Source organism: Pseudorca crassidens, chromosome 7 (assembly GCF_039906515.1).
Source record: "Pseudorca crassidens isolate mPseCra1 chromosome 7, mPseCra1.hap1, whole genome shotgun sequence".
NCBI classification, from domain to species: domain Eukaryota; kingdom Metazoa; phylum Chordata; class Mammalia; order Artiodactyla; family Delphinidae; genus Pseudorca; species Pseudorca crassidens.
The window spans coordinates 17,157,226-17,183,560 of record NC_090302.1 but is presented as its reverse complement, the minus strand read 5'-3'; the positions used below and the strand labels follow the sequence as shown (position 1 = coordinate 17,183,560).

At 43.9% G+C, this 26,335-nt stretch overlaps 1 protein-coding gene across 4 annotated transcripts in view; it reads right to left on the bottom strand.

Annotated features, from left to right (window-relative positions):
- Window positions 1-26,335, bottom strand: part of ASTN2 (astrotactin 2) — a 911,537-nt gene that overhangs the window by 756,816 nt on the left and 128,386 nt on the right. For all 4 annotated transcript variants that reach the window (XM_067743527.1, XM_067743524.1, XM_067743522.1 and 1 more), the window contains exon 2: window positions 6,496-6,683. In XM_067743527.1, the coding sequence (XP_067599628.1) occupies window positions 6,496-6,683 (188 nt within the window). The remainder of the gene's footprint in view (window positions 1-6,495; window positions 6,684-26,335) is intronic.

Here is a 26,335-nt window from a genome sequence, read left to right as displayed (position 1 = left end):
TCCTTCATTAATATCACTTATAAATAACACAGCAATAGCACTTATTGTTACTTCTTGAATTGTGTCTCCCCAAAAAAGATATGTTGGACTCCAAATCCCCAGTACCTCAGAATGTGACCTTACATGGAGACTGGATCTTTACATATAGAGGTAATCGAGTTATGATGGTGTCATTACGGTGGGCCTCAATCCAATGTAACCAGTGTTCTATAAAAAGGAGAAAATTTGGACACAGAGATAGACACCCACACAGGGAGAATGCCAGGAAGAACAGGGTTATCTTGCCACAAGCCCAGGTGCTACAAGAAGCTAGGGGAGGGGTCTGGAACAGATCCACATCTTGGCCTGCCCACAGCTTGATCTCAGGTTTCTAGCCTACAGGACGGTGAGGCAGTAAAGTTCTGTTGTTTAAGTCCCTCAGTTTATGGTGCATTGTGACGGCAGCCCTAGGAAACATACACTTGTAAAAAGCAGAGTCTGAACACTTACGACGACCTGACTCTGTGTCAGGCTCTAGCATATGTGCTTTATGTGTATCATCTCAGGTGATCCTCACAACAGCATTCTTTGTCAGGTATTTCCACCCTCACTCCATTGTAGATGAGGAAATGGAAGAAGCAGAGGGAAGGACCATGCCCAAGTCACATGGCCGGTAAGTCAGTGACGAACCTTGGGATACCAGGTCCACAGGGCTTGCGTGGTAGTTACATTCTCTATGCCTACATGTTCTCAAAAGTAGAACAGGAGTAATAATGACATCTATTGATTTAGGATTATCGTAAGGATTAAATGAGTTAACAATCTGTCAATGACTATAACACTAACTAAGCATTATAACAGTGCTTGTGAGCATTATTTTAAGACTCTTCGCTGTCTTGACTATTTTCTCATACATTTTCTAGTCAGTTATTGTTTATCTTAACATATGATCCCCAAAAGTAAACACAATATTTCAAGTCTCACCTAGAACCTTCTAAAACTAGTTGCTCGGAAAACTCATTTTTCATGAATACAACTTACAACGTAGGACCCCTTTTAATGATCAAATCCCAGAGTTGGCTTGTTCTGAGCCTGTGGTTGACCTTTTAGAGCCTTTTACTTTTTTATTTTTTTTCTACCAGATAGGATTTTCATTGTTGGATTTAGTGGGCAAGTAAAGCATTGCATGATGGAGTGATTAAATCAATAAACTACGGAATGCATGATATGCTGTGAATGAATAAATGCAATGACTGGGGAAATGATCTAAAGCCATTTTTCACAGGAAGCTTTAAAATGTACTATCCCCATATCACACAGATCCTTTAGACAAAGCTACTGATTGAGAATGGTAATAATAATTTCTTAGATTTATGGGGCCGTTTATAATCCTTAAAGTGTTTTTCTATATATTATGCCATAGAATCATAGATCTTCAAGTTTGAAGGAATACAATAGTCATCTAATTTAACTATTATTCCTCTCAAAGTCCTGACAAATACGGCTTCTAGCCTTTGCTTGCATACCCCCAAAGACAAGGACCTCACTACCCTCTAACTCAGTCCCCTCCATTTCTGGAGAGCTCAAACACTTTGGAAGCTTGGTCCTTTATAAGCCCTCCTCACTGGGGCCCACCAGTACAAATCTGTGGCATTTTCTGTGGAATGGTCCCTTTGAAAGAAACATGTCCTCAAGGTCTTCTCTTCTCACTCATCAAATCAAACATTTCCTTTCATCCCTTTGCTCAAAACATTGTGGCAACAATATTCACCACTGTTGTCACTACAGCTAACATGGTAATGACAGCTACCACTTCGTGAGCACTTACTGAATTTCAGGCACTGCACCATGCAGAATCATGCCCAAGAGCAAAGATTCTTATTAATTTGTGCAGACTGGAGTTGGAATCTCAGCTTTGGTACTCATTGGTGATGTGAACTTCAGCAGGTTATAAAATCTCACTAGCTCCCAGGTTCTTCATCTGTAAATGAGGGACAGGAACAGTATCTATCTTATAGAGGAACCAGAACAATTAAATGGAATGCTGCAGGTACCACACCTAGACTGTTCCTGGCATTCAGAAAGTCCTCAGTGAGGGTAGCCATTGTTTTTATTATGCGTGTGTGACCTCATTCAGTACTTAGAAACAAATCTGAGAATTAGGAAATATTATTCCTGTTTTACGAATGATGAGGTTGATTTGGCCAACGTCATAAAGCCAGCAACAGAGATGCTGTTTAACCTTGGAGTTGACTCCCAAGTCATAACCCCCCTTAACACACCCATAGATTCCACATAAGGTGGGAGTCTTTGTATTAATTTGTCCATAACGTTTTATAATTTAAGTCAGCAACTAATTCAGGGAGAAGAGAAATGATGGTCTGCTTTACAGATTAAGAGCAGAGGATCTGGAGGGAGGGAGACGCAAGAGGGAAGACATATGGGAACATATGTATATGTATAACTGATTCACTTTGTTATAAAGCAGAAACTAACACACCATTGTAAAGCAATTATACCCCAATAAAGATGTTAAAAAAAAAAAAAAAAGAGCAGAGGATCTGGAGTCTGCCGCTATAGAACTAAATATTGGTTTTACCATTTAACCTTAACCAACTCACACCAATAGCTATTGATATCATTAACATCTCAGGTTCCACATCTATGAAGTAAACATAACAAGAGTATCCACCTTAAGATCTGTTGTAAGGATTAAATTTAATAATGCATGTAAAACAAAATTTGGAACACTAGCTGGGATGTAGTGAATACTCAGTAAATGTCAGGTATTGTGAATATTTCTCTAGATCAGATAGCAAGATAGCAGCAAAAAGAAGACTCAATCCAATGTCTCCTTACTCCTACATTAGAGTCCTTTAAAATTGCTGCACCGGTAGTAGTAATAGCCACCTTTACTGTATACCCACAATGTGCCAGACTAGATACTAGGTACGATTTATATATTTCTTCCACTCTTCTCAATAACCCTGTGAGACTGGTATGATCAGTTGTTTCATAGGTAAACTGAGACTCAAAGAGGTGATGGAACTCCCAAGAGTAAAACCATCAGGAAGCAGGAAGCAAGAAAGACCATGCCTTCCGAAACTCTGCTCTGTTCTCTGCATCCACCGTGCCCCCTGCATGGCTGAGGCAGGCACGGGACTGCTCTGAGTAGCTGAAGTCGGGGCTGCAGACTAGATGAATGACCCTCTACTTTCTTCCTCTGCCCAGGGTTTCACCGAGTACCTCTTTGTTGCCTGACTCTTGGGATATTAATAGTCAGATGAGGTAACCTTCTGGGATAAAGTAGATGCTCAACTCAGGGCTTAACAAGCCCAAAAGGGCATGCTGGTTCCACTCCAGTAGGCGTGGATTGTAGCAGGTTCCAGTGACTGAGCTGGAACTGGTTGCCCTGCATGGGTGGGCAGGATAGTTATGCTGAGGAAAGTGGATGGAAAACATTGACTCTGACCTCCAGGTTTCTTTGAGATTTGACTGGATGATTTGGTCTTCTCACAAAACCATCTCACATCTTCACCGAAGATGATAACAATGCAAAGTTTGACAGAGGGAGAGTCACGGTGTCCTGAGTAGCCCCGTGAAATGAGTTTGGAATCTTGGAAAAGCCTGGGCCCAGAAGTGCTTTCTTGTTAGCCACGCAGCCTTAGGCAAGTCAGTTAAACTCACTGAATCTCAGATTTTTCATCTGTGAAATGGGAAGGCAGCCACCATGAATGCCATTTTAAATGTTTAGGATTTAAAAATCTAAAAGATTCAAGATTTGTCTTAAAAATTAAAAAGATTAGTAAGGCGGGAGTGGGGAGAACCAAACACTCTTTTTGTTCTTGCTGAATTATCTGCGGCCAGAACGGCAAGGACAGAGTCTGAGCCACGGAGAGGTCTGTCCTCCTGGCCAAGCCCCACTCTCTGGCTGGGGGTCCTGGACAAGTCCTAGTCTGTATTTGGACCTCAGTTTATCCATCTGTGAAATGAATGGGTATAATACATCAGCACGTCTCCATAATAAAAGTGTGCCTAATAATAAAAGCTAACGCCCTTGTATGCCAAGCTCCTCTGATACAAGTGCTCTGATACACAGTAAGTATTAGTATAATCCTCATTTTTATAGATGACAAAACATGGCATAGATGGGTTAAATACTTTACCCAACATCACCCAGAGTGCTAAGTGGCAGAGTGAAACTTTACACCCAGGCACTCGGGCTCAGGTATCTATCCTTATAGCCATGTCGTCCTACCTCTATGTAGAGGGCAGGGTTCTCTGAGGCATGTCCCACCTCTGAGAGGCTGGGCTGCCATCAACGGATGCAAAGGGGACCAAAGTTTCCTGGACAGGACTGTCTGCTGAGGGTAAGGTGAGGACAGGAAAGATCAAGATTTGGGAGCACTGAAGGGGGAAAGAATGGGTGGGACCACAAGGTGGTAGCCTTGGGCCACTCCAGCTTGCGGGCAGGGAGGGTCTAGAGACTGGCAACCTCCACACTACCTCCTCCACCAGCCACATCCTGAATTACAGGGAATTGGAGCGACATCTGGGTCTCAGTGAGTTCTTCTTTCCAAGCTAAACTCACTGAGCAGAAAAAAGTCAGAAACACCTTCAGTCTTTGGGGAGAGGTCTGATTTCACTAACACTAACACTGGGCATGGAAGCAGAGGAAGGCCATGCAGGACTCACTGATCATTGAGATAATACTGTCTGGGTCACTGGGTTATGGGAAGGACGTAGGTGAGTAAACGCCATGCCGAACAGAAAATGCTCAATAAATATTAGTTCAAACCGAGTCTCACTCAGACTAAAAGAAGAGCCGTCATGCCCGTCAGCTGGTGCCCCGGGCCCTCTGAGGAACTCAGCAAGTACCCTGAGAGGGTGCTTACAAACTTGCAACCCAGACTTAGCATGCAGGCATCCACTTGGCTTGGCGTGTGGCTGCATCACTCGCTAAATATAAAAATGGGAAAAGTCTATCACACTCATTCCATGAATAACACAAAGGCCTTGATTTGTTCCTCCACGTGACGAGCATGCGTTAGGTCCAAATTTAACGTCACTGTCTGGCTGGGGTATGTGTGTGTTTTTCCAAAAAGAGAACATTTCCAGGCACTTACTCAGCCCTAATGAGAATGTCTAATGCACAGTGCAGGTTGAAGAGGGACCAGGAGAACAGAGACCAAAAGGCAAGACCTGCTCCACTGTAGGCTCTTGGTAAGTACTGCTGACTATTGAATGGAAGGAAAAAATGAAGGGCTGGGTTAGAGCCCTATTTTGCTGAGTGGCCTTAGGTCAATCACTCTGCCTCTCTGAGCCCTACCTTTCTCACACATAGGCTGGTAATAACTTTTCCTACCCTCTTGCATCTGGCAGAGCTGTGCTAAAGGTAAAAAGGGGGAAATAACGTAAGAACGGCTTCAGGAGTGAAAGCACTAGAGGGATGTCAGCTGTAGCTATTATCTGATCTCTTCTTGAGCCAGTTAGACCCCATACATTCTGCACATTGCATTTTTTTCTATCTACTGTGCAAAGCCATTAATTGCAGCTTTTCTAATACATCATTAATGTGAATCTACATACACTTTACCATTCAGGTGGTTTCTGTCCTAGCATGCTTTTCTGGGGAGGCAGCAGCCTCAGAGTGTTCCAGACCCTGGGGCCAACAGGCAACAGACCTCTATGTGTCCATAACTTCATGTCTAACATGGAAGTGACATGTCTGACTTCTTGGTGAGAATGCAATGAAATCATGTCCATGAATGTGCCTGGTACAGTGCTTCACACATGGTGGATAGGCAAAAAATTCTTGCATTGAGAGAGAGAGAGTGTAGAGGACATAGTTCAGTTTTTGTAGCCAGATACACATGGGTTCAAATACCCAAGAGCAGCTCCAACTCTTCCTAGCTATGTGACGTTGGGTAAGTTTCTCTACCCCTCTGACTCAGTATTCACAGCTATAAAGTGAGGGTAATGGGGGGGGGGGGGGGCTTTGGTGTGTGACAGCCCCGACTATGCCCAGTTCAGCTCCAGGGAACACCATGCACGGTCTACACGGCAGGGGGTGTTGTGAGAGTTAAAGCACCTGGCACATCAAGGGCACTTGGGGAAGGGCAGCCCCGTTCCAATTTTGTTTGTTCTGTCATTCTTGGAACGGCCGGTTGTGGAGCGCTGAATCTCAGCCCTCGGCAAAGCAGGTCAAGCACGTGACAGATGTTAAACAGCTGTTCCCAGAGATGTCGGCCAAAAGGCCAAGGAGTTGGAGACCCTTTATTTTCTCCTCTGAAGCACAATTAGTTTGTCACAGCTGACAGATGATGGACGAGTATGCATCAGTCCAAGTGACACCGTGGGATCCATCCGACCTTCTGTTTATCATTCTAACCTCTCGCACTTGGCCAGCTCCTTCCCTCCACCTGCTGGCCATCCCCTGCCTCCTGCCACAGTCTCTCCACTCGCCCTTCACTTTACCCATCCCCCAAAGCCCCCACTGCATTCCCACTCACTCACCATCACAGAAATGTGGAGGATGTGCATCTGCTCCTCTACAATCTCTGAGGGCTCCTGGAGGGTGGGGGCGGTGGCCCGGGCCAGCTGCCCGGAGCTGCTCATGGAGACGTGGAAGTACAAGGTGCCGTTCTCCAGCCACTGCTGTCTCCAGTGCACCAGTGAGATGTCCGCTGCCGTGCCTGACATCTCTGCAAGACAAGACCCAAGGTGCTGGGTGAGCGGCAGGTCTGGCCTCAGCGCTCCAGGGAGAAGAGGGGCCACATGTATTCAGGAGCTCTGAAGGCACCTACCTGTACCAGGATGCCTCTCCCCACATGGAATCTCTGAGCCAGAGATCATCACTTCCATTTACAGATAAGTCAACTGTAGCCAAGGTTATCCCCAAACAACAGAGTGGCAGAGGCAGGATTTGAACCCAGGTCTGCCTGGTGCCCTTTTGATACCAGCACGCATGATAAGGTATTCATTCTACTCCAACAGTGGAGGTGAACTAAGCAAGAGGTGAACGTGCCTACGTTCTTCTGAGGCCACGGAACTATAAGAAGGTGAAGGAAGGACATCTCTGAAGAGTGGGAGTTCAGAGTGCGAACTCTTCAGAAGCTTAGCTGGAAATGCTCATGGCAGAAACGCAGAACCTCAGAGCCGGGAAGGCCCAAAAGAACATCTGGCCCAGCTGAGGTGCCTCAGGATCAGCCTTTAAGGGAAAGGAGCCTGGTAAGTGGGCTGTTCTGAGCCATTTCTCCTGCTTCAGTCAGAGCCACTCCATTTTTTCCCTCATATTGTATATACTGTACTCTCAAGCCAGGAAGTACTGGCACAAAGGTTTCCATGGCTTAAAAATACTTGAAAACCCTCTTTCCTACTTCAATGTTCTCATATACCCAATGGGAAGTTAGGACTTTCCAGTCAATTGTAAGGTCACCTGACTTGAACTTCCTAACTCTTGCCTCTATGCTGTTTTTCCCTCTGAAAATGCTTTAAAAATAATAAGTATCCCTTTAATAGTACTTCCAGTCAATGTAATTGTACCAATATAGCTTCTTATTAAGAAGGGTGAGAGCATACAGTACCAAAAGCATCCTTGCAGTGGGATCATACAACGTTTTCCTAGTGCTGTCTGCTAAAGGGATGTGTCCCTGAAAATATTTTGAAGGGCAAGGCCTATCCGTGTGTCCTGTGAATGAAGGGGAAGGGTGATGGGGTTGGTGAATTATCAGATCTTTCCTCAAGTGAGAGTTACTGTAGGAAACAGAGGCAATCAATCCATCAATAGACAAGTGGCCTTAATAGCGTCTAACGCTTGGACCTCTGGACGGAGCTATAGAGCTGACCTAGAGACAGTATTTCTACAGTCCCCAAAGACCTCATGTACATGCACACAGACATGAGCTTGGGGAGGACTGATGAGGAAGACGAGTTAGAACTTCTTATCTAGTCAGCTCAACCCATGCCCACGGCAGCCCCCATCACACCTGGTGACACTGAATGAAAGAGTCACCTTGAGATGAGATGATGATATTTGCTCACCAAATTCTACTGAATTATTCTTATATGGTCCATTCCCAGTAGACTCTAACTCCTTCAATTTCACAATCAAGTCCTTAGGGTGGCTTCCCTGGTGGCGCAGTGGTTGAGAATCCGCCTGCCGATGCAGGGGACACGGGTTCGAGCCCTGGTCTGGGAGGATCCCACACGCCGCAGAGCAACTGGGCCCGTGAGCCCCAACTACTGAGCCTGTGCGTCTGGAGCCTGTGCTCCACAACAAGAGAGGCCGCGACAGTGAGAGGCCCGCGCACCGCGATGAAGAGTGGCCCCCGCTTGCTGCAACTAGAGAAAGCCCTCGCACAGAAATGAGGACCCAACACAGCCAAAAATAATTAATTTAAAAAAAAAAAAGTTACTCATGTTCTTCGGAAAAAAAAAAGTCCTTAGGGGAAGAGCATCTGGCCCTTAATAAGTGCTATAAAAAGTTAGCTATTAACATTTATGATCATTATTATTATTATTAATAGGGACAGGATCTAATGCACCCTTCAGACGCTCTTGAGACATTCTTGATTGCCTGCTTTCTCTCCCACTCTTCATCCAGTCCATCAGGAAATCCTTCAAAAGGCATCCGCAATGCAACCCTTCTCAGCTCCTCTACCGCAAGCCACCTGGGCCAAGACACCCACCCTCCTCTCTTGCCTGCCTTCCTGCAAGGGCTCTTCAACTTGACTCTTTTCTTCCACCCTTGCCTCTTCTGTCTATGCTCAACCAGAAGCCAGAAGAATCCTGCCACAGCATAAGTCAGCTCACGTCACCACTCTGCTCTAAACCAACAGCCTCCCACCTCATCCCAAGGCAAAGACAAAGTGGCTGGAATATAGTAAGTTATGAGTCCAAGTGAAAACCTGCTTGGGCTTCCCTTGCTGCAGTAAGAGTGGAGGAGGGCTGAGATCATCTCAGGAGTACATCGGCTCCTAGAACTTAGGCCCCAAAGGGCCCCCAGAGCACACTGTGTGGCCCCGGGGAGGAGACTGGCTGGGAGCCCAGTCTATGAAGCACATCTCTCCCCAGCACCTCCTCTCCCCAGCCTCCCAGCCTCAGCATCGGAGGACGTGGCAGAAGCTTCTCCGGCAGCCAGCCAGCTGGGCCAAGGCAACGTGAAGACATTATGGTGAATGGCCTTGCTCAGTGCCTTTGCTCGTTTTTCTCTCTGTGCATCAAAGCCAGAACCAGACGTCCAGGGAACCCAGCGCTGGGATTTGCCTCTGGAAATTGCTGTCTCTCATTAAGCAGCTCAAGAAGGAGGATCTGTGTGCTGTCAGCTGGGCAGGCACTTACTGTGCTAAGAGTCCCTGAAATGGCACCGGCAGAGAGCCCCAAGGCAGGCCACATCTGGTTGACACAGCCTGGTACAGAAGCAGGTAGAGGAAGCGGAGGAATCCTTCCTGAAATCTGCACCCCTTACTTCTGGAGCTCTCCCCACCTGTGCCTGCAACCCCACCATTAAAGGAGCTTGCCGCCATCCCCGTGATCAGATTATAAAACAGAGGGTCACGCAGGGTTAGTCACTTGCTTAAGGTCACTGGTGAACTGGTACCCAGCTGGACCCAGTGGATTTCCAGTCTATATAATTTCTACTATGCCAGTTGCTCTTATAACATCTCCTTTTCCTTGACTAAATTAGCCCATAAACCAATTGAGCTCTTTGTTTGCTACGGCGATGAGTGCACAGTCAGCAGACAGTAAACGCTAAATGATAATAGCAGTGTGTGAAACACAGTAAATATTGAATCACAAGAACAGCTCTGGCCTTACTCTATTACAAAGAGGGAAAAAAAAAACAAACTATTGCTGGGAGGGGAGATGGGGCATGAAACCTCAGAGGGAAAACTGCCTCAGCGGAAGCAGAAGGTCTTGGTCATTTGTTCTCTCATTCATTCATTTATTCATGTGTTTCTTTGTTTAGACACTCAACACACCTTACCGAGGACTTACTCAATAGCAGGTGGCTCAGTAGCTTGGAATCTGGAGTGAAATGAGACATAGCTTTGCCTTCGGGAAGCCCACAGTCCTTTAATGGCAGAAATTCTACCCCTGCCCCATGTCACTGTCCACACATGTGCACATTTTCCATTTAATGTGACCCAGGACACCATGCGGCATCCTGATCCACCTCTCACATCATCTGCTCATAGCATACCCCAGCTCTACAGGAATTACAACTACTCCTCACACAGGCCAGGCTTCCTCTTGTCTCAGCACATACAGACTTTCTGTCCAGTGTCTCTGGAACTCTCCACCCAAAGCCCGCAAGCTGGCTTCTTCTCAGCCTTTGTCTCTCAGTCCAACTAACACCTACTCAGAGAGGCCATGCCACTCTTACGTAAAGTACTCCTCTCCAAAACTATAATTCGAAAAGATCCATGCACCCCTATGTTCATAGCAGCATTCTTTACAATAGCCAAGACGTGGAAGAAATCTAAGTGCCCATTGATAGATGAATGGATAAAGAAGATGTGGTACATATCCACAAAGGAATATTACTCAGCCATTAAAAGAAGGAAATAATGCCATTTGCAGCAACATGGATGGACATAGCGATTATCATACTAACTGAAGTAAGCCAAAGACAAATATCCTACAGCACTGCTTATATATGGAATCTAAAATTAAAAAAAGATACAAATTAACTTACTTACAAAACAGAAATAGATCCATAGATATAGAAAACAAACTGTGGTTACCAAAGGGGAAGAGGGGGAGGGATAAATTAGGAGTTTAGGATTAACATATACACACTACTATATATAAAACAGATACACAACAAGGACTTACTGTATAGCACAGGGAAATATACTCAATGTTTTGTAATAACCTATAAGGGAAAAGAATCTGAAAAATATATACAAAACTGAATCACTGTGCTGTAGACGTGACACTAACATGACATTGTAAATCAACTATACTTCAATAAAAAAAGATTAAAAAGAATAACGTACTTCTCTCCATATACATGCACTCTCTACTGTACCACCTTTACAAACACTTTCTATGGAACTTATCACTCTTAGAATTTTACTTCATGTATTTTCTAGAACATGCATTTAATACCTGTCTCTCCAGGATGGCAGGAACCCCGTGTGTCTTATTCCTGCCACATTTCAAGTACTTCGGCACATATAAATTAAAAAACAAACAAACAAAAAAACAAAAAACTGAATTGCTGAATGATGAATACACACACACATACACTCATGCACACATGTGTTTATACATATCCGTAATAAGATGATGAAAGCAGTGTTGAGTTTCATTAGGGAAATAAAGAAGAAGTAAAGGTCCACTGGGAACTCGAGGGCAGGACAGGACTTTCCTAGCTTTGAGACCAAGAACCACTCCCAAAACGTGGTAACATGAGTGTTGCAGAGGATGGGCATCTTGTTAGCCCTCGGAGCAGAGAAGGAGGCAGAGAGATGGGCTGGGTGGCTGGGTATCTCAGGGCAGTGAAGCCACACGCACCAGAAGGAGGGCAGTAGAATGTCAGGTCGGGAATATGGTTCAGACACAGAGTTAAGAGCTTTGGGTGTCCGGCAACAGAGTATACTTTTTTCAGCATGCAGTAGGGAATCAGCGGGTAGATTTGCTCCGAGAGCCGGTCCTGGGTCCATTAAAAACAGGTCAAAGAAATAGTAGCATAACCAAGGCTAGGTTCTTGAAATGCCCTGATGATTGATTTTCCAATTGCATTTTCCCTCTCCTCTTCCCCTAGCCCCTGCATATAAACATTTCATTGAAGACTTCAAGTCATATTACAATCAAACTTAAAGCAAAAGGGGGACTAAATGCATCTGGTTGGCAACAAAGATGATTCCCATAAAGGCAGATTATGCTGACATGATGAATATAAAATGAAACAGCAGATATTAAAGTGGGAGAATTGGTGCACCATGCCTTCCGGCGGTAGACTGACTCCAATGCCTGCCTCCCTCCCACCCCGAAGAGCTTAGTTTTATATTGGAATTGTAAAGAAACCCAGGCATTGCCTCTTCACCTTTCACTGTTCTCCCCACATGGGCTGCAACTCGTGAAATATTCAATAGGCTCAAATCCCCTCCACCGCCCGCTAAAGCCAAGCAAGGGGATCAGCCTTCATCAGTGATTCTGGAAAGACCTCCACCCTGCCTCAGCAGCCACGGATGCCTTTCAGCCTCCTGGAAAAGAAATAAAAAATCCCAAAGGCGTGTTGTGGTTTTAATTGGCTTGTTCTCCCTAATCTATGGCACTCATTGTATTTTTATTTAATTCCTGAAGGTCATTATGAAAATAAGCAGCTCTTCTGTTCACCAGCCATCTTGGTAACGTCTCCCAAGTGGCTAACTAACCCGTCTTCAGATTCCACAGCACCAGCTGACCCTCCTGCAGATTATTCACGTTAAGGCCAGAGAGCGCTTCTGATGAGTTTGCAAATGGTCTTTGCCTCGCCATGAGGGGGAAAGCAGATGTTCTGTGAGATGAACTCACAGCCTAGGTAGAAGGAGAGCTGGGAAAGGTAGTGACATTGACTTCACGCACCCCTGACATTAGCTGTTCCAGCCTCTACACAGTAAGTCATGAGGAGTGGGCTTGGGAAATACATCTCAAATACACACCCTTCCTTATCATCTCTACAATATCAATCTCTACATTGTTATCTCTAAGTGGTTGCCTTACTGCAAACCTTTATCATCTCTCTTGTGGACTGCTTCAAATGGCTCTGTGCCAGTCAGTGTCTCATCAGAAAAGAGAAGACACACTCAGTAAGGTGACTGAGAAGTGTTTAATAATGGGACCATTTACAAAGGCTTTGGAAGTGTCTTAGGGTTCTCAGAGACGCAGAAGCGATAGAACATATATAGATATATAGAAAGAGACTTATTATGAGGGGCTCGCCCACATGATTACGGAGGCTAAGAAGTCCCACAGTCTGCCATCTTCAAGCTGCAGGCCCAGGAGAGCCAGTGGTGTGGTTCCAGTCCAAACACAAAGGACTGAGAACCAGGGGAGCCAATGGTGTAAGTCCCAGTCTGAGCCAAAGGCCTGAGAATCGAGGACTAATTTCAGGGGGCAGGAACAGATGTGTCCTGGCTCAGGCAGAGAGCAAATCTCCCCGTCCTCCACCTTTCCGTTCTATTCAGGCCCTAGAGGGACTAGATGATGCCCACCTGCACTGACAAAGGCCTTTATCCTTTACTTAGTCTACCCATTCAGATGCTAATCTCTTCCAGAAACACCCTCACAGAGGAGCTCAGAAGTAATGTTTTGCCAGCTCTCTGGAAATCCCTTAGCCCAGTCAAGTTGACATATGAAATTAATCATCACAGGCAGGGTTAAGGCCAACCAATGATGAAGCATCTCAAAGCCGGCAACAGCAAGGAGCTGTCACCATCCTAGGCCTGAAGGGGCAAAGGAAGAGAGGGTTCTATCACCCTGAAAGAGCCATGGCTGTAGGAAAGGGCTGCTAGTCAGCTGCTGTGGCTTTCAGGTAGTATTGAATTCAGGGGTGAGGCGGCTGGAAGAAGGACCTCAGTCCTTGTCTTCTTTGAAGAAAGAATTTAGCAAAGAGATCAAGACTGTGAAACAGATAAAGCATTTATTAGAAGCAGTGCGCATGTGGAAGAGCGCACAGGTGAACTCAGAGGGAGTTGCCCCCAAGAGGAGCAACGAAGGTCGCTTATGGGGGAGGCAGTCTTCCAGGTGGTCTCTGGCCAATCATCTTGCTTGTGCCCATATTTGGCCTGACTCAGGGTCCTTCCTGGTGGGTGTGCACATCTCCCAGCCAAGATGGATTCCAACGCGAAGGTTTCTGGGAGTTTGGCAGGACATATTAAGGGCTGGTGTCGCCTCGCTCCTTGGGCTCCCCCCTAGACTCTCTGCACATGTGTCGGGCTGGGAAATCCCCTTGACCACAAGAATGAGGAAATTGGTCTCTTTGCACCCACCCAATCAGGGCCCAATGCACCTGCTAGTATCTTATCTCAAAGTGTCAGCAGGAGACTGGTTGCAGCTGCTCAGCCTGGGGCCCACCTCTCTCCTACCTCAGTATAATCCAGCAGAATAACCTAACTCTGACAAGGCATGACCAAGCATGGAGGTGACAGGGTAATAAATGCTTCAACCTCACCCTCTTTGTACCTGCTAATCTCTTGCAGGTGCCTAACATGGACAAACCCCAACCAAACACCCAAGGGTGCTCCACTGAAGCAAATCATACGGGTCAGCCTTCCAAGGCACACAGCAGGGGGGAAAAGCATGGAGAGTGGATCTCAGGGGGCAAATGGAGACTACCGAGTAGCCCCAACTATTATCCTTGCTCCCAGGCTTCTTTCCTTCCAGCCATCCTTTAAAGGGCTACCACGATTACACGTCTAACTTATAAATATGCTCCTGTCACTCCTTTGCTGAAAGCCTTTCAATGGCTCTTGATTTCCCTTAGGATAAAACCTAATTTCGCCAACCTGGCACCTGCATTTCTCCCCACCTTACCTTATTTCACTCCTTTCTTTGCACTTATATGTTAAATCTGATCAAATACTTACATAATCTTCCATACACACTATCCTGTTTCTTACTTCAACATCTTTGAAGACATTTTCTCAGAGCTTGGTATAACCTTTCCTACCAAACCCCACCCCTCGCTCTGGAAGACTTCCTTCACCCCCGTATGACCCCCTCTTTATGCTTCCATTAAGAGGAAATACTGCCTGCTGCATAACATTATAGACTGGAGACTGCTGGATTTTGAACCCCAGTTCCCCTGTGTTCAAGTTGTACGTCTTTGGACAAGCTTTTTGGCTTCTTCATGCTTCAGTTTCCCCATCTATCAAATGAGAATAATATTAACAGCACCTGCTTAGTAGGGTTGTCGTGAGAATTAAATGAGATAATACAAACAAATTAGCTTTTAACATTAATCTTGATCCTCAGTGAGCATTCCACAGTTCCATTTGTTACATATTACTTCATATACACAGGTGATAGCATCTTATTGTAACATGGTATTTATCTATGTTAAAATGGTCTGTTTATACAGCTGACTTCTCTCACTGGGCTCTAGTGCAGGGATACATCAGAGCCATTCGTGTGCCCTCATGCCTGACACGGTAGTCGAATACAGAGAAGAAGGTTCCATAAATCTTTAGTGAGTTGAACTGAGCTGTCCTCATATCTGAATTCAGATGCACATCCCCAGAAGACAGAGAAAGGAGATGGCAACCCAGGAGACTAATGACGGCTTGATGCCCATATAACCACTCTACAGAAATGTATTCAACAACTGGCTCAAGTTTAAGCACCCTGAAGAATGCAAATGAAGAGAAAGACAGAACTTTAACTTTCAAGGAGGTTGCATTCTTATGGAGCAGCAGAGGAAGTTTATATAGAAAATACACAGTCCTATGATTCTCTTTACAGATAAGTATATGCATATACAGCTGGGAAGAAAAACACTGGAACATCAAGACTGGGGGGATCAGAGGTGATTTTAATCATGTTATGATTCATTTTTCTCTACATTTTCTACACTGAATATATATTACCTCTGGAGCAGATGCAAATATGTGCTCACCTTAAAATTCACTTAGTCAACCAACCTTTTCTGAGATCTGGCATGAAGAAACTCTTTCCTCAGGAGCTCAGTCCAAGGAATGGAAAAAAATCAGGCTATAAGTAGCTATAAATCAAAACAGGAAGCTTAGAGCAGAGGAGAGAACATCTGGCTAAATCTAGAAAGTATTCAGAGAGGAGTCTTAAAGGATGGACAAAATTTCAACAGGTACCCACGTAGTAAAGGATATTTCGGATGGAGGAGTGGCACAAGGACAAGAATGCAGGAAGGTTGCGCGTGAGCAGAGGAGTGAAGTGGGAGGAAGTCAGTAGAAAATATGGAAGCTCATCATTGCAGAGGAAACACAGAGAGACTGATACAGCATTCTGTAGAGAGGAAAGTAAAATGGGGGTTACCATGCTATACCTATGGACAACCTGCCAGCAGAATAAAAAGTGTTAAGTCCAACTTGGGACTCCCTCATGCAATCAGACCAAGTCCTACTTCAGAGGCTAATGAATCTCTTCAAATGCTATAAATGAAAAGGAAAGGAAGGAAGGATGGATGGATGGATGGATGGATGGATGGATGGATGGATGGACGGACGGACTGACGGATGGATAGACAAATGGATAGACAAAGATGGACAGATGAATGGACAGATGGATGTATGGCTGGATATATGGATGGGTGGACAGTTGGGTGGACGGATGGATGGATGGATGGATGGATGGATGGATATATTCCTATGTTTCTGATTTCATCAATTATCACACAGCCTGGGTTACTGAAAGAAACACTAAATTTGGAGTTGGAAGCGTAGGTTTGTGTGATACCTCTGCACCAACTGGACAGTTTACCTGAGGACAAATCACAAAGCTTCTATGATTTTCTTTCTTTCTTTGTAAAGTGTGTGTGGCCGGTGGTGGTGGGGTGTCACGATCTGTCCTACTTACATCACATCTAATGTAGAACTGAGAGAAAATAAGGTCATACCTAGCAATGTGCTTAGAAATCTGCAAAGTCCCATGGCTAGTCCTGAAAGCAAATACAATCATGATTCCCATCATTCAACAATGTACCTTACCATAAATATTTATTGACTGTCTAAAATGTTCCAGGCACAATGTGAGGTTTTGTGGATAGATTGGAGAAAAAGATGCATTTCATTGCTGCCTTCACAGACTTTCCATTCCAGTCTGAATTCTCCTCTGTTCCCACTAGGCAACAGCAGCACCATTTCCTCTTGCTTCCATTCATTCATTCATTCATCCACTTATTCATTCATTCATTCATGGCAGAGAATTGTGTCTGTCTAGGTAATTGCTATCCTCAGTGCTTAGCATACAGGTGTTCAATAAATACTTGTTGAATAAACATACCACTCGATACACATTTTATAAGTTTCCTGTCCTCAAGTAAATTATAACCTAGGAGAGCAGAAAAGGGAAATCAACAGAGACCACTGTCTGGCGCCATAAGAGAGTATGCACAGGATGTCACGAGAACACGCAAGAGAGTTGAGTTAACGCTCCCTGTTTATCAAAGGTTTGGATGAGGCCAGCAGGCAGAGCTTATAAGCTGGACATTTTATAGGTCGAGATCCTGATGTATGCTGAGGTTAAATGCCTGCATGATGGCATCACGGTGGTGCTAGGTTTAGGAAGCCCCCTGGGGAGGGCAGAGACAGAAGGTGGAGAGATGGCAGGGGCAGTAACACAGCCAGGCCGAGCAGCAGCAACTGGAAGAGAAAGTCCCAGGAGAACCTCAGACCCCCTCCTTCCCAGTCCCATCTGTCAGCATTCATCTCTGCCTTTGCCTCCAATCTGCCCATTCCCACCCTTTAGGAAATGCATCTTTTACACAAAACTGTTTTCCCCAGCCACATGGTGGAGATAACTAATATAGTTATACCTGGTTAAATAAGGGAGGGGAGGAGAGAATTAAAAGATATTGGCGAGAGGGCAGACGGCAGAAGCAAGAAGAACTACAATGCTGCAGCCTGTGGAACAAAAAAGACATTCACAGAAAGACAGACAAGATGAAAAGGCAGAGGGCTATGTGCCAGATGAAGGAAAAAGATAAAACCTCAGAAAAACGACTAAATGAAACGGAGATAGGCAATCTTCCAGAAAGAGAATTGAGAAAAATGATAGTGAAGATGATCCAGGACTTTGGAAAAACAATAGAGGCAAAGATCGAGTAAATGCAAGAAAAGTTTAACAAAGAACTAGAAGAATTAAAGAACAAACAGAGATGAACAATACAATAACTGAAATGAAAACTACACTAGAAGGAATCAATAGCAGAATAACTGAGGCAGAAGAACGGATAAGTGACCTGGAAGACAGAATGGTGGAATTCACTGCTGCAGAACAGAATAAAGAAAAAAGAATGAAAAGAAATGAAGACAGCCTAAGAGACCTCTGGGACAACATGAAACGCAATGACATTCGTGTTATAGGGGTCCCAGAAGGAGAAGAGACAGATAAATGACCCGAGAAAATATTCGAACAGATTATAGTCGAAAAATTCCCTAAGATGGGAAAGGAAATAGCCACCCAAGTCCAGGAAGCACAGAGAGTCCCATACAGGATAAACCCAAGGAGAAACACGACGAGACACATAGCAATCAAAATGGCAAAAATTAAAGACAAAGACAAATTATTGAAAGCAGCAAGGGAAAAGCGACAAATAACATACACGGGAACTCCCATAAGGTTAACAGCTGATTTCTCAGCAGAAACTCTACAAGCCAGAAGGGAGTGGCATGATACGCTTAAAGTGATGAAAGGGAAGAACCTACAACCAAGATTACTCTACCCGGCAAGGATCTCATTCAGATTCAATGGAGAAATCAAAAGCTTTACAGACAACTAAAAGCTAAGAGAATTCAGCACCACCAAACCAGCCCTACAAAAAATGCTAAAGGAAATTCTCGAAGTGGGAAACAAAAGAGAAGAAAAGGACCTACAAAAACAAACCCAAGACAATTAAGAAAATGGTCATAGGAACATACATATTGATAATTACCTAAAACGTGAATGGATTAAATGTTCCAACCAAAAGACACAGGCTTGCTGAATGGATACAAAAATAAGACCCATCTATATGCTGTCTACAAGAGACCCACTTCATACCTAGGCACACAAAAAGACTGAAAGTGAGGAGATGGAAAAAGATATTCCGTGCAAATGGAAATCAGAAGAAAGCTGGAGTAGCAAAACTCATATCAGATACAATAGACTTTAAATTAAAGAATGTTACAAGAGACAAGGAAGAGACTACATAATGGTCAAGGGATCAATCTAAGAAGAAGATATAATAATTATAAATATATACACACCCAACATAGGAGCACCTCAATACATAAAGCAACTGCTAACAGCTATAAAAGAGGAAATCAACAGTAACACAGTAATAGTGGGGGACTTTAACACCTCACTTACACCAATGGACAGATCATCCAAACAGAAAATTGATAAGGAAACACAAGCTTTAAATGGCACTATAGACCAGATAGATTTAATTGATATTTATAGGACATTCCATCCAAAAACAGCAGATTATACTTTCTTCTCAAGTGCACACAGAACATTATCCAGGATAGATCATATCATGGGTCACAAAATAAACCTCAGTAAATTTAAGAAAATTGAAATCATTATCAAGAATCTTTTCTGACCACAACACTATGAGATTAGAAATGAATTACAGGGGAAAAAATGTAAAAAACACAAACACATGGAGGCTAAACAATACGTTACTAAATAACCAAGAGATCACTGAAGAAATCAAAGAGGAAATCAAGAAATACCTAGAGACAAATGACAATGAAAACAGGATGATCCAAAACCTATGGGATGCAGCAAAAGCAGTTCTAAGAGGGAAGGTTACAGCTATACAAGCTTACCTCAAGAAACAAGAAAAATCTCAAATAAACAATCTAACGTTACAGCTAAAGGAACTAGAGAAAGAAGAACAAACAAAACCCAAAGTTAGCAGAAGGAAAGGAATCATCAATGTCAGAGAAGAAATAAATGAAATAGAAACAAAGAAAACAATAGCAAAGATCAATAAAACTAAAAGCTGGTTCTTTGAGAAGATAAACAAAATTGATAAAGCTTAGCCAGAACGATCAAGAAAATGAGGGAGAGGACTCAAGTCAATAAAATTAGAAAGAAAACAGGAGAAGTTACAACAGACACCACAGAAATATAAAGCATCCTAAGAAACTACTACAAGCAACTCTATGCCAATAAAATGGACAACCTGAAAGAAATGGCAAATTCTTAGAAAGGTATAACCTTCCAAGACTAAACCAGGAAGAAATAGAAAATATGAACGGATCAATCACAAGTAATGAAATTGAAACTGTGATTAAAAATCTTCCAACAAACAAAAGTCCAGGACCAGATGGCTTCACAGGCAAATTCTATCAAACGTTTAGAGAAGAGCTAAAACCAACCCTTCTCAAACTCTTCCAAAAAAGTGCAGAGGAAGGAAAACGCCCAAACTCATTCTATGAGGCCACCATCACCCTGATACCAAAACCAGACAAAGATACTACAAAAAATGAAAATTACACACCAATATCACTGATGAATATACATGCAAAAATCCTCCACAAAATATTAGCGAACAGAATCCAACAGCACATTAAAAGCATCATACACCATGATCAAGTGGGATTTATCCCAGGGATGCAAGGATTCTTCAATATATGCAAATCAATGTGATACACCATATTAACAAATTGAAGAATAAAAGACATATGATCACCTCAATAGATGCAGAAAAAACTTTTGACAAAATTCAACATCCCTTTATGATAAAAACTCTCCAGACAGTGGGCACAGAGGGAACCTACTTCAACATAATAAAGGCCATATATGACAAACCCACAGCAAACATCATTCTCAATGGTGAAAAACTGAAAGCATTTCCTCTATGATCAGGAACAAGACAAGGATGTCCACTCTCACCACTATTATTCAACATAGTTTTGGGAGTCCTAGCCATGACAATCAGAGAAGAAAAAGAAATAAAAGGAATACAGATTGGAAAAGAAGAAGTAAAACTGTCACTGTTTGCAGATGACATGCTGCTATACTTGGAGAATCATAAAGATGCCACGAGAAAACTACTAGAGCTAATCAATAAATTTGGTAAAGTTTCAGGATACAAAATTAATGCACAGAAATCTCTTGCATTCCTATACACTAATGATGAAAAATCTGAAAGAGAGATTAAGGAAACTCCCATTTACCATTGCAACAAGAAGAAGAATATATCTAGGAATAAACCTACCTAAGGAGACAAAAGACCTGTATGCAGAAAACTATAAGACACTGATGAAAGAAATTAAAGATGATACCAACAGACGGAGAGATATACCATGTTCTCGGATTGGAAGAATCAATATTGTGAAAATGACTAGACTACCCAAAGCAATCTCCAGAGTCAATGCAATCCCTATCAAATTACCAATGACACTAGTTTTTTACAGAATTAGAACAAAAAATCTTAAAATTTGTATGGAGACACAAAAGACCCCAAATAGCCAAAGCAATCTTGAGGGGAAAAAACGGAGCTGGAGGAATCAGACTCCCTGACTTCAGACTATACTACAAAACTACAGTAATCAAGACAATATGGTACTGACACAAAAACAGAAATATAGATCAATGGAGCAGGACAGAAAGCCAAGAGATAAACCCACGCACCCATGGTCAACTAATCTATGACAAAGGAGGCAAAGATATACAATAGAGAAAAGACAGTCTCTTCAATAAGTGGTGCTGGGAAAACTGGACAACTACATGTAAAAGAATGAAATTAGAACACTCCCTAATACCGTACACAAAAATAAACTCAAAATGGATTAGAGACCTAAATGTAAGACCGGGCACTATAAAACTCTTAGAGGAAAACATAGGAAAAACACTGTTTGACATAAATCACAGCAAGGTCTTTTTTGATCCGTCTCCTAGAGTAATGGAACTGAAAACAAAAATAAACAAATGGGACCTAACGAAACTTAAAAGCTGTTGCACAGCAAAGGAAACCATAAACAAGATGAAAAGACAACCCTCAGAATGGGAGAAAATATTTGCAAATTTTTTTTTATCAATGGATAAAGGATTAATCTCCAAAATATATAAACAGCTCATGCAGCTCAATATTTAAAAAACAAACAACCCAATCCAAAAATGGGCAGAACACCTAAATAGACATTTCTCCATAGAAGACAAACAGATGGCCAAGAAGCACATGAAAAGCTGCTCAACATCACTAATTATTAGAGAAATGCAAATCAAAACTACAGTAAGGTATCACCTCACACTGGTTAGAATGGACATCATCAGAAAATCTACAAACAACAAATGCTGGAGAGGATGTGGAGAAAAGGGAACCCTCTTGCACTGTTGGTGAGAATGTAAATTGATACAGCCACTCTGGAGAACAGTATGGAGGTTCCTTAAAAAACTAAAAAAAGAATTACCACATGACCCAGCAATCCCATTACTGGGCGTATATCCAGAGAAAACCATAATTCAAAAAGACACATGCACCCCAATGTTCACTGCAGCACTATTTTCAATAGCCAGATCGTGGAAGCAACCTAAATACTCATCGACAGACGAATGGATAAAGAAGATGTGGTACATATATCCAATGGAATATTACTCAGCCATAAAAAGGAACAAAACTGGGTCATTTGTAGAGACGTGGATGCATCTAGAGACTGTCATACAGAGTGAAGTAAGTCAGAAAGAGAAAAACAAATATTGTATATTAATGCATATACGTGGAACCTAGAAAATGGTACAGATGAATTTGTTTGCAGAGCAGAAATTGAGACACAGAAGTAGAGGAAAAACGTATGGACACCAAGGGTGGAAAGCGGCAGGGGGCTGGGGGTGGTAGTGTGATGAATTGGGCAATTGGGATTGACACGTATACAGTGATGTGTATAAAACTGATGACTAAGAAGGACCTGCTGTATAAAAAAATAAATTTTAAAAAAGAGATATTGGCAAGAGAGAAGAACATATCATTTCAGATTAGATTTGAAAACAGATGGAGGGTTGATGGAATTGATTCTCATTACCCTTAGCTATTCTCTCCTGAACCATTTTCCACCCTCCTTGTTGCATTTTTTTGCCTGTTTTTCTTTGTCATTTAGCTTTCGCTATGCACCCTTGGTTTCTTTGTGGGTTTGCTGTTTCTTTTCTTTTCTTTTAAAAAAAGTACATCCAAACAGTCAATGAGTTTTTCTCCCCGCCCCTCTCTGCCATTCCACAAATTGATGCAGAAGGAAGACAGGGTCTTTCACCAGTGCCTACTTGTGTGCCAGGCAGTAAGCTCGAAGCTTTCATTCACTGCCTTGGTAGCCCTCATGAGAAACCCACATGGATACAGTAGGTAGAAGAATGCCCATTTTTCACCTGAGATATCTGAGGCCCCAAAGGGTGACTGGACTTTCCCAAGATCTTCCATCTAAGCAAGGGGCAGAGCATGAATTCAAGCTCTGGTTTCCTGATTCCAAATCCAGTGTTTTCTGGATTAGGGCTGAGAAAAGGAGTAAATAGACTGAGGGCTCAAGTCCACACTGCAGGTGTGATAAAAGTACCCAGGCAGGCATCCACCTGGGTGAGTCAGATGCTCTGTCTATACATCCCTTCTTATAAAGTCATTTGCCAGGGTTAAGTGGTGTGCCCTTTTTTTTTTTTTAGGATGCAAATCTCCCCTGGGAAAGAGAAATAGGAAGCATTCTGTCTTACAGTGAGTGAAGTTTTTTTTTTTTTAGGACCACTTTGCTCCTTCCTATATTTCACTGGGTGACCTTTCACAAATTAAGTTCACCTCTCTAAGCTTCACTTGCCTCACATGGGAAATGGGAATCATGAAAGCAATGCCTTGTGATCTTGTGAGAATTAAGGGAGATAAAGTGTTTGGAGGAGCCAGCGCAGCATTTAGCGTATGCACGTTCCCTGTAAGTTGTCTGCCTTCTCTTCACTCTTTTTCTAACTCGCTACTGGCAGGACAAGAACAATCAGGTTGTTTTGAGAGCAGTGGAGGATGACACGGTATCAAATATACAGGAAAAGGAGGCAGAGATCACAGAGATAAAACTTCCCGTTTCACTTGGAAAGTCTTCAAGGCCCTTCTGTCTGGTTCCCAGTGCCCTCCACCCTTTTTAAGTCACTCCTATTGGCTCTGACTTGGAATCACAGAAAATCACAACAGGAAAAGAGTGTAAAGGTATGGTAATCAATGATCTAGTCTACCACTGTACTGACTGGGAACATGAGGACCAGAGAGAGATAGCAATTTGCCCAAAGACACACAGCTTCATAATCCAGTGCCATTCACGGATTACAGGGGTGCCAGAAACAAGGATTTACCACAGGGGTGGGGTGAGGGGGAGGAGACACGAATGTACAGGGACCAGGACAGAGGTGAGATGTGGAACCTCTCTGATGCCTAAAAGGGATTTTGCAGCAATGGGGGAGTGTGTAGAATTCCCTCATAACTCCAGGTCTCCCTCAGCCCCTCCTGAAGATGCTACCAGGAAGGCTCCTTATGTCTGTGGCTGAGTCTGACTTGTCAACCTCCAGCACCTTCACCTCAGCCCACAGGGTTCCACGTGGGAGTGTCACATGCTTGGATTGCAACCTGACAGGTCACAAAATGTGATGAGTCAGGAGAGCATGGCACCGTGCAGTGCTGTGGGTGTTGCGAGAGGAAGAATGACACCTTAAAACCCAGTAACGAGCAGACGAAGAGAGTGAACACATCTGCCACTGACTACCAACTATTTGCAGCAAGGGGTGAGGGGCTGGACCAGGAGGAATGCCTTCACATGATGGATTCATTCCAGGGCCATGCTCTGGACTAAGCGCATTGCGTCTGTGCTCCAAGCCACAGCCCACAGGCCCCAAGCACAGCCCCACGTCCCAATCTTGGTTCATGCTGCCTCCTTCCTGGGACGCTCTAACCTCTTCTTCTGCACACAGACATTACCCACCCTGCAAAACCCAGCTGAACCGACCCCTCTGAAGAGCCCTCCCCAAAATGCCCTCTCCCTCCTCTGAGCTCTGAACTCCTCTGCCAGGTTTCTACTCCCTCTCATGATTCACCAACCTCATCTGTCCATGATTCTCATTTCCTTTGCTAGATCATGAGATCCTTTTGAGCCAGGAATCCCTATTGTCTCCTCTGACCCCCTCATGGTAGCTCAGCATTTTTTGCAATAACAGCTGCTTGATAAATACAGGCTGATACAAGATTAAAATAGAGGTCCAAGAGGGTGAGACTCCCTGGTCCAATTCACAGATGGTAATGTTAAGGCACAGTGGGTGCCAAAGGTACTTAGAGAGATGGAGACCCAGAAGTAGAAGAAACCAGGTAAAGTCCCTTATCCTAAGAGCATATGGGTCCACCTGTCCCCCACCCTCGCCCCCATCACACTCTATAGCCTCTGCAGCATCTATCAAAACAGGACCAACCTGGATCCTATGGCATTTGAAGGTCAAATCATGACAGTGACCCTCCTGTGCCTTGTCTGTGTCTCCAGGTGTGTCACTCCCTCCCTGTCTCCCTGCCTTTAGAATCGTACCTCCATGCTCTTGTTCACACTGTTCTCTCTCCCTAGGCTGTTCTTCTCACTGTTTTTTGCTCGCCTAATCTTCAGAATTCAGCTGTAAGTAAACTAAACCATCAACAATTCTTCTCCTCCTTACCTCCACACCAGTGTAATGTGACAGTGCAGATCTCCACCCCTCCCATCAAGAGACGAGTCTGTTTCTTCTCCCTTTGAATCAGAGTCGGCTACATGACTTTCTTTGGCCAAAGGGGCAACGCCAAAAATGAACCAGGGTCTTGCTTTCTCTTGCTGCTCTTGAAAACTCTGAAACGTCCATGGCAAGAAGCCCAGGCTAGCCTGCTGAATGATGAGAAACATGGCCCATTTGCCCACAGCACCCCCAGACGAAGCCTGCTGCTAACCACCAGACACACCAGAGAACCCATCCTGGATCATCCAGCTCCCAGCAGAACTTCCGGCTGACCACAAGAACATGAGAGAGCCCGGAGGATATCTTCCAACACCAGCAGAAGTGCCCGCCTAAGCTCAGCCTAAACTCCCAGCCCACAAAATTACGAGCTTAAAAACTGCTCTAAGCACTAAGTTTCGGGGGTGTTTGTTGCACAGCAATAGCTAACTGGAAGAACAACTCAGACTTCTCCTCCTTCACGAAGCCTCTCTCCCTCCAGAGCTGCGTTGCGGCCCCTGCTCTCTGCTTCCTTTCACTGCTGTGTTTATCACATTGTATTATAATTATCAATTTACTTATTTCACAGTTCACCTACCCCTCTGCTCCCCAAGTCTCCCAGCTTCTTTAAGAAGGCTTAGACTCCCTTAATGCCTTCTCTCTCCCTAAAACCTAACTCAGAATAGGTTCTCAGTGGGCATGTGTAGAACAGGACAAATGGATTCTGAAAACTTCCCAGAGTTCGGGATCCTACCATATCCCCCCAGCCTCTCTTCCTCCTAATCAAAATCTCCGTGGCCCTGATTTGAAAGAGTGAGCAGGTACTGACTGGCTCTGATGGCATAGCTTCGGGAGCATAATCTGCCTCTACGTTCCTTAAATAAGCCCCGTGCCTGTTCGGTGTGTTCACAGCAGCCTTGACTGTCATTCAGTCGTTACTCCATTACGCTTATTTATAACGCGGCAGAGCACAGAGCCCCGGGCCTTCGGC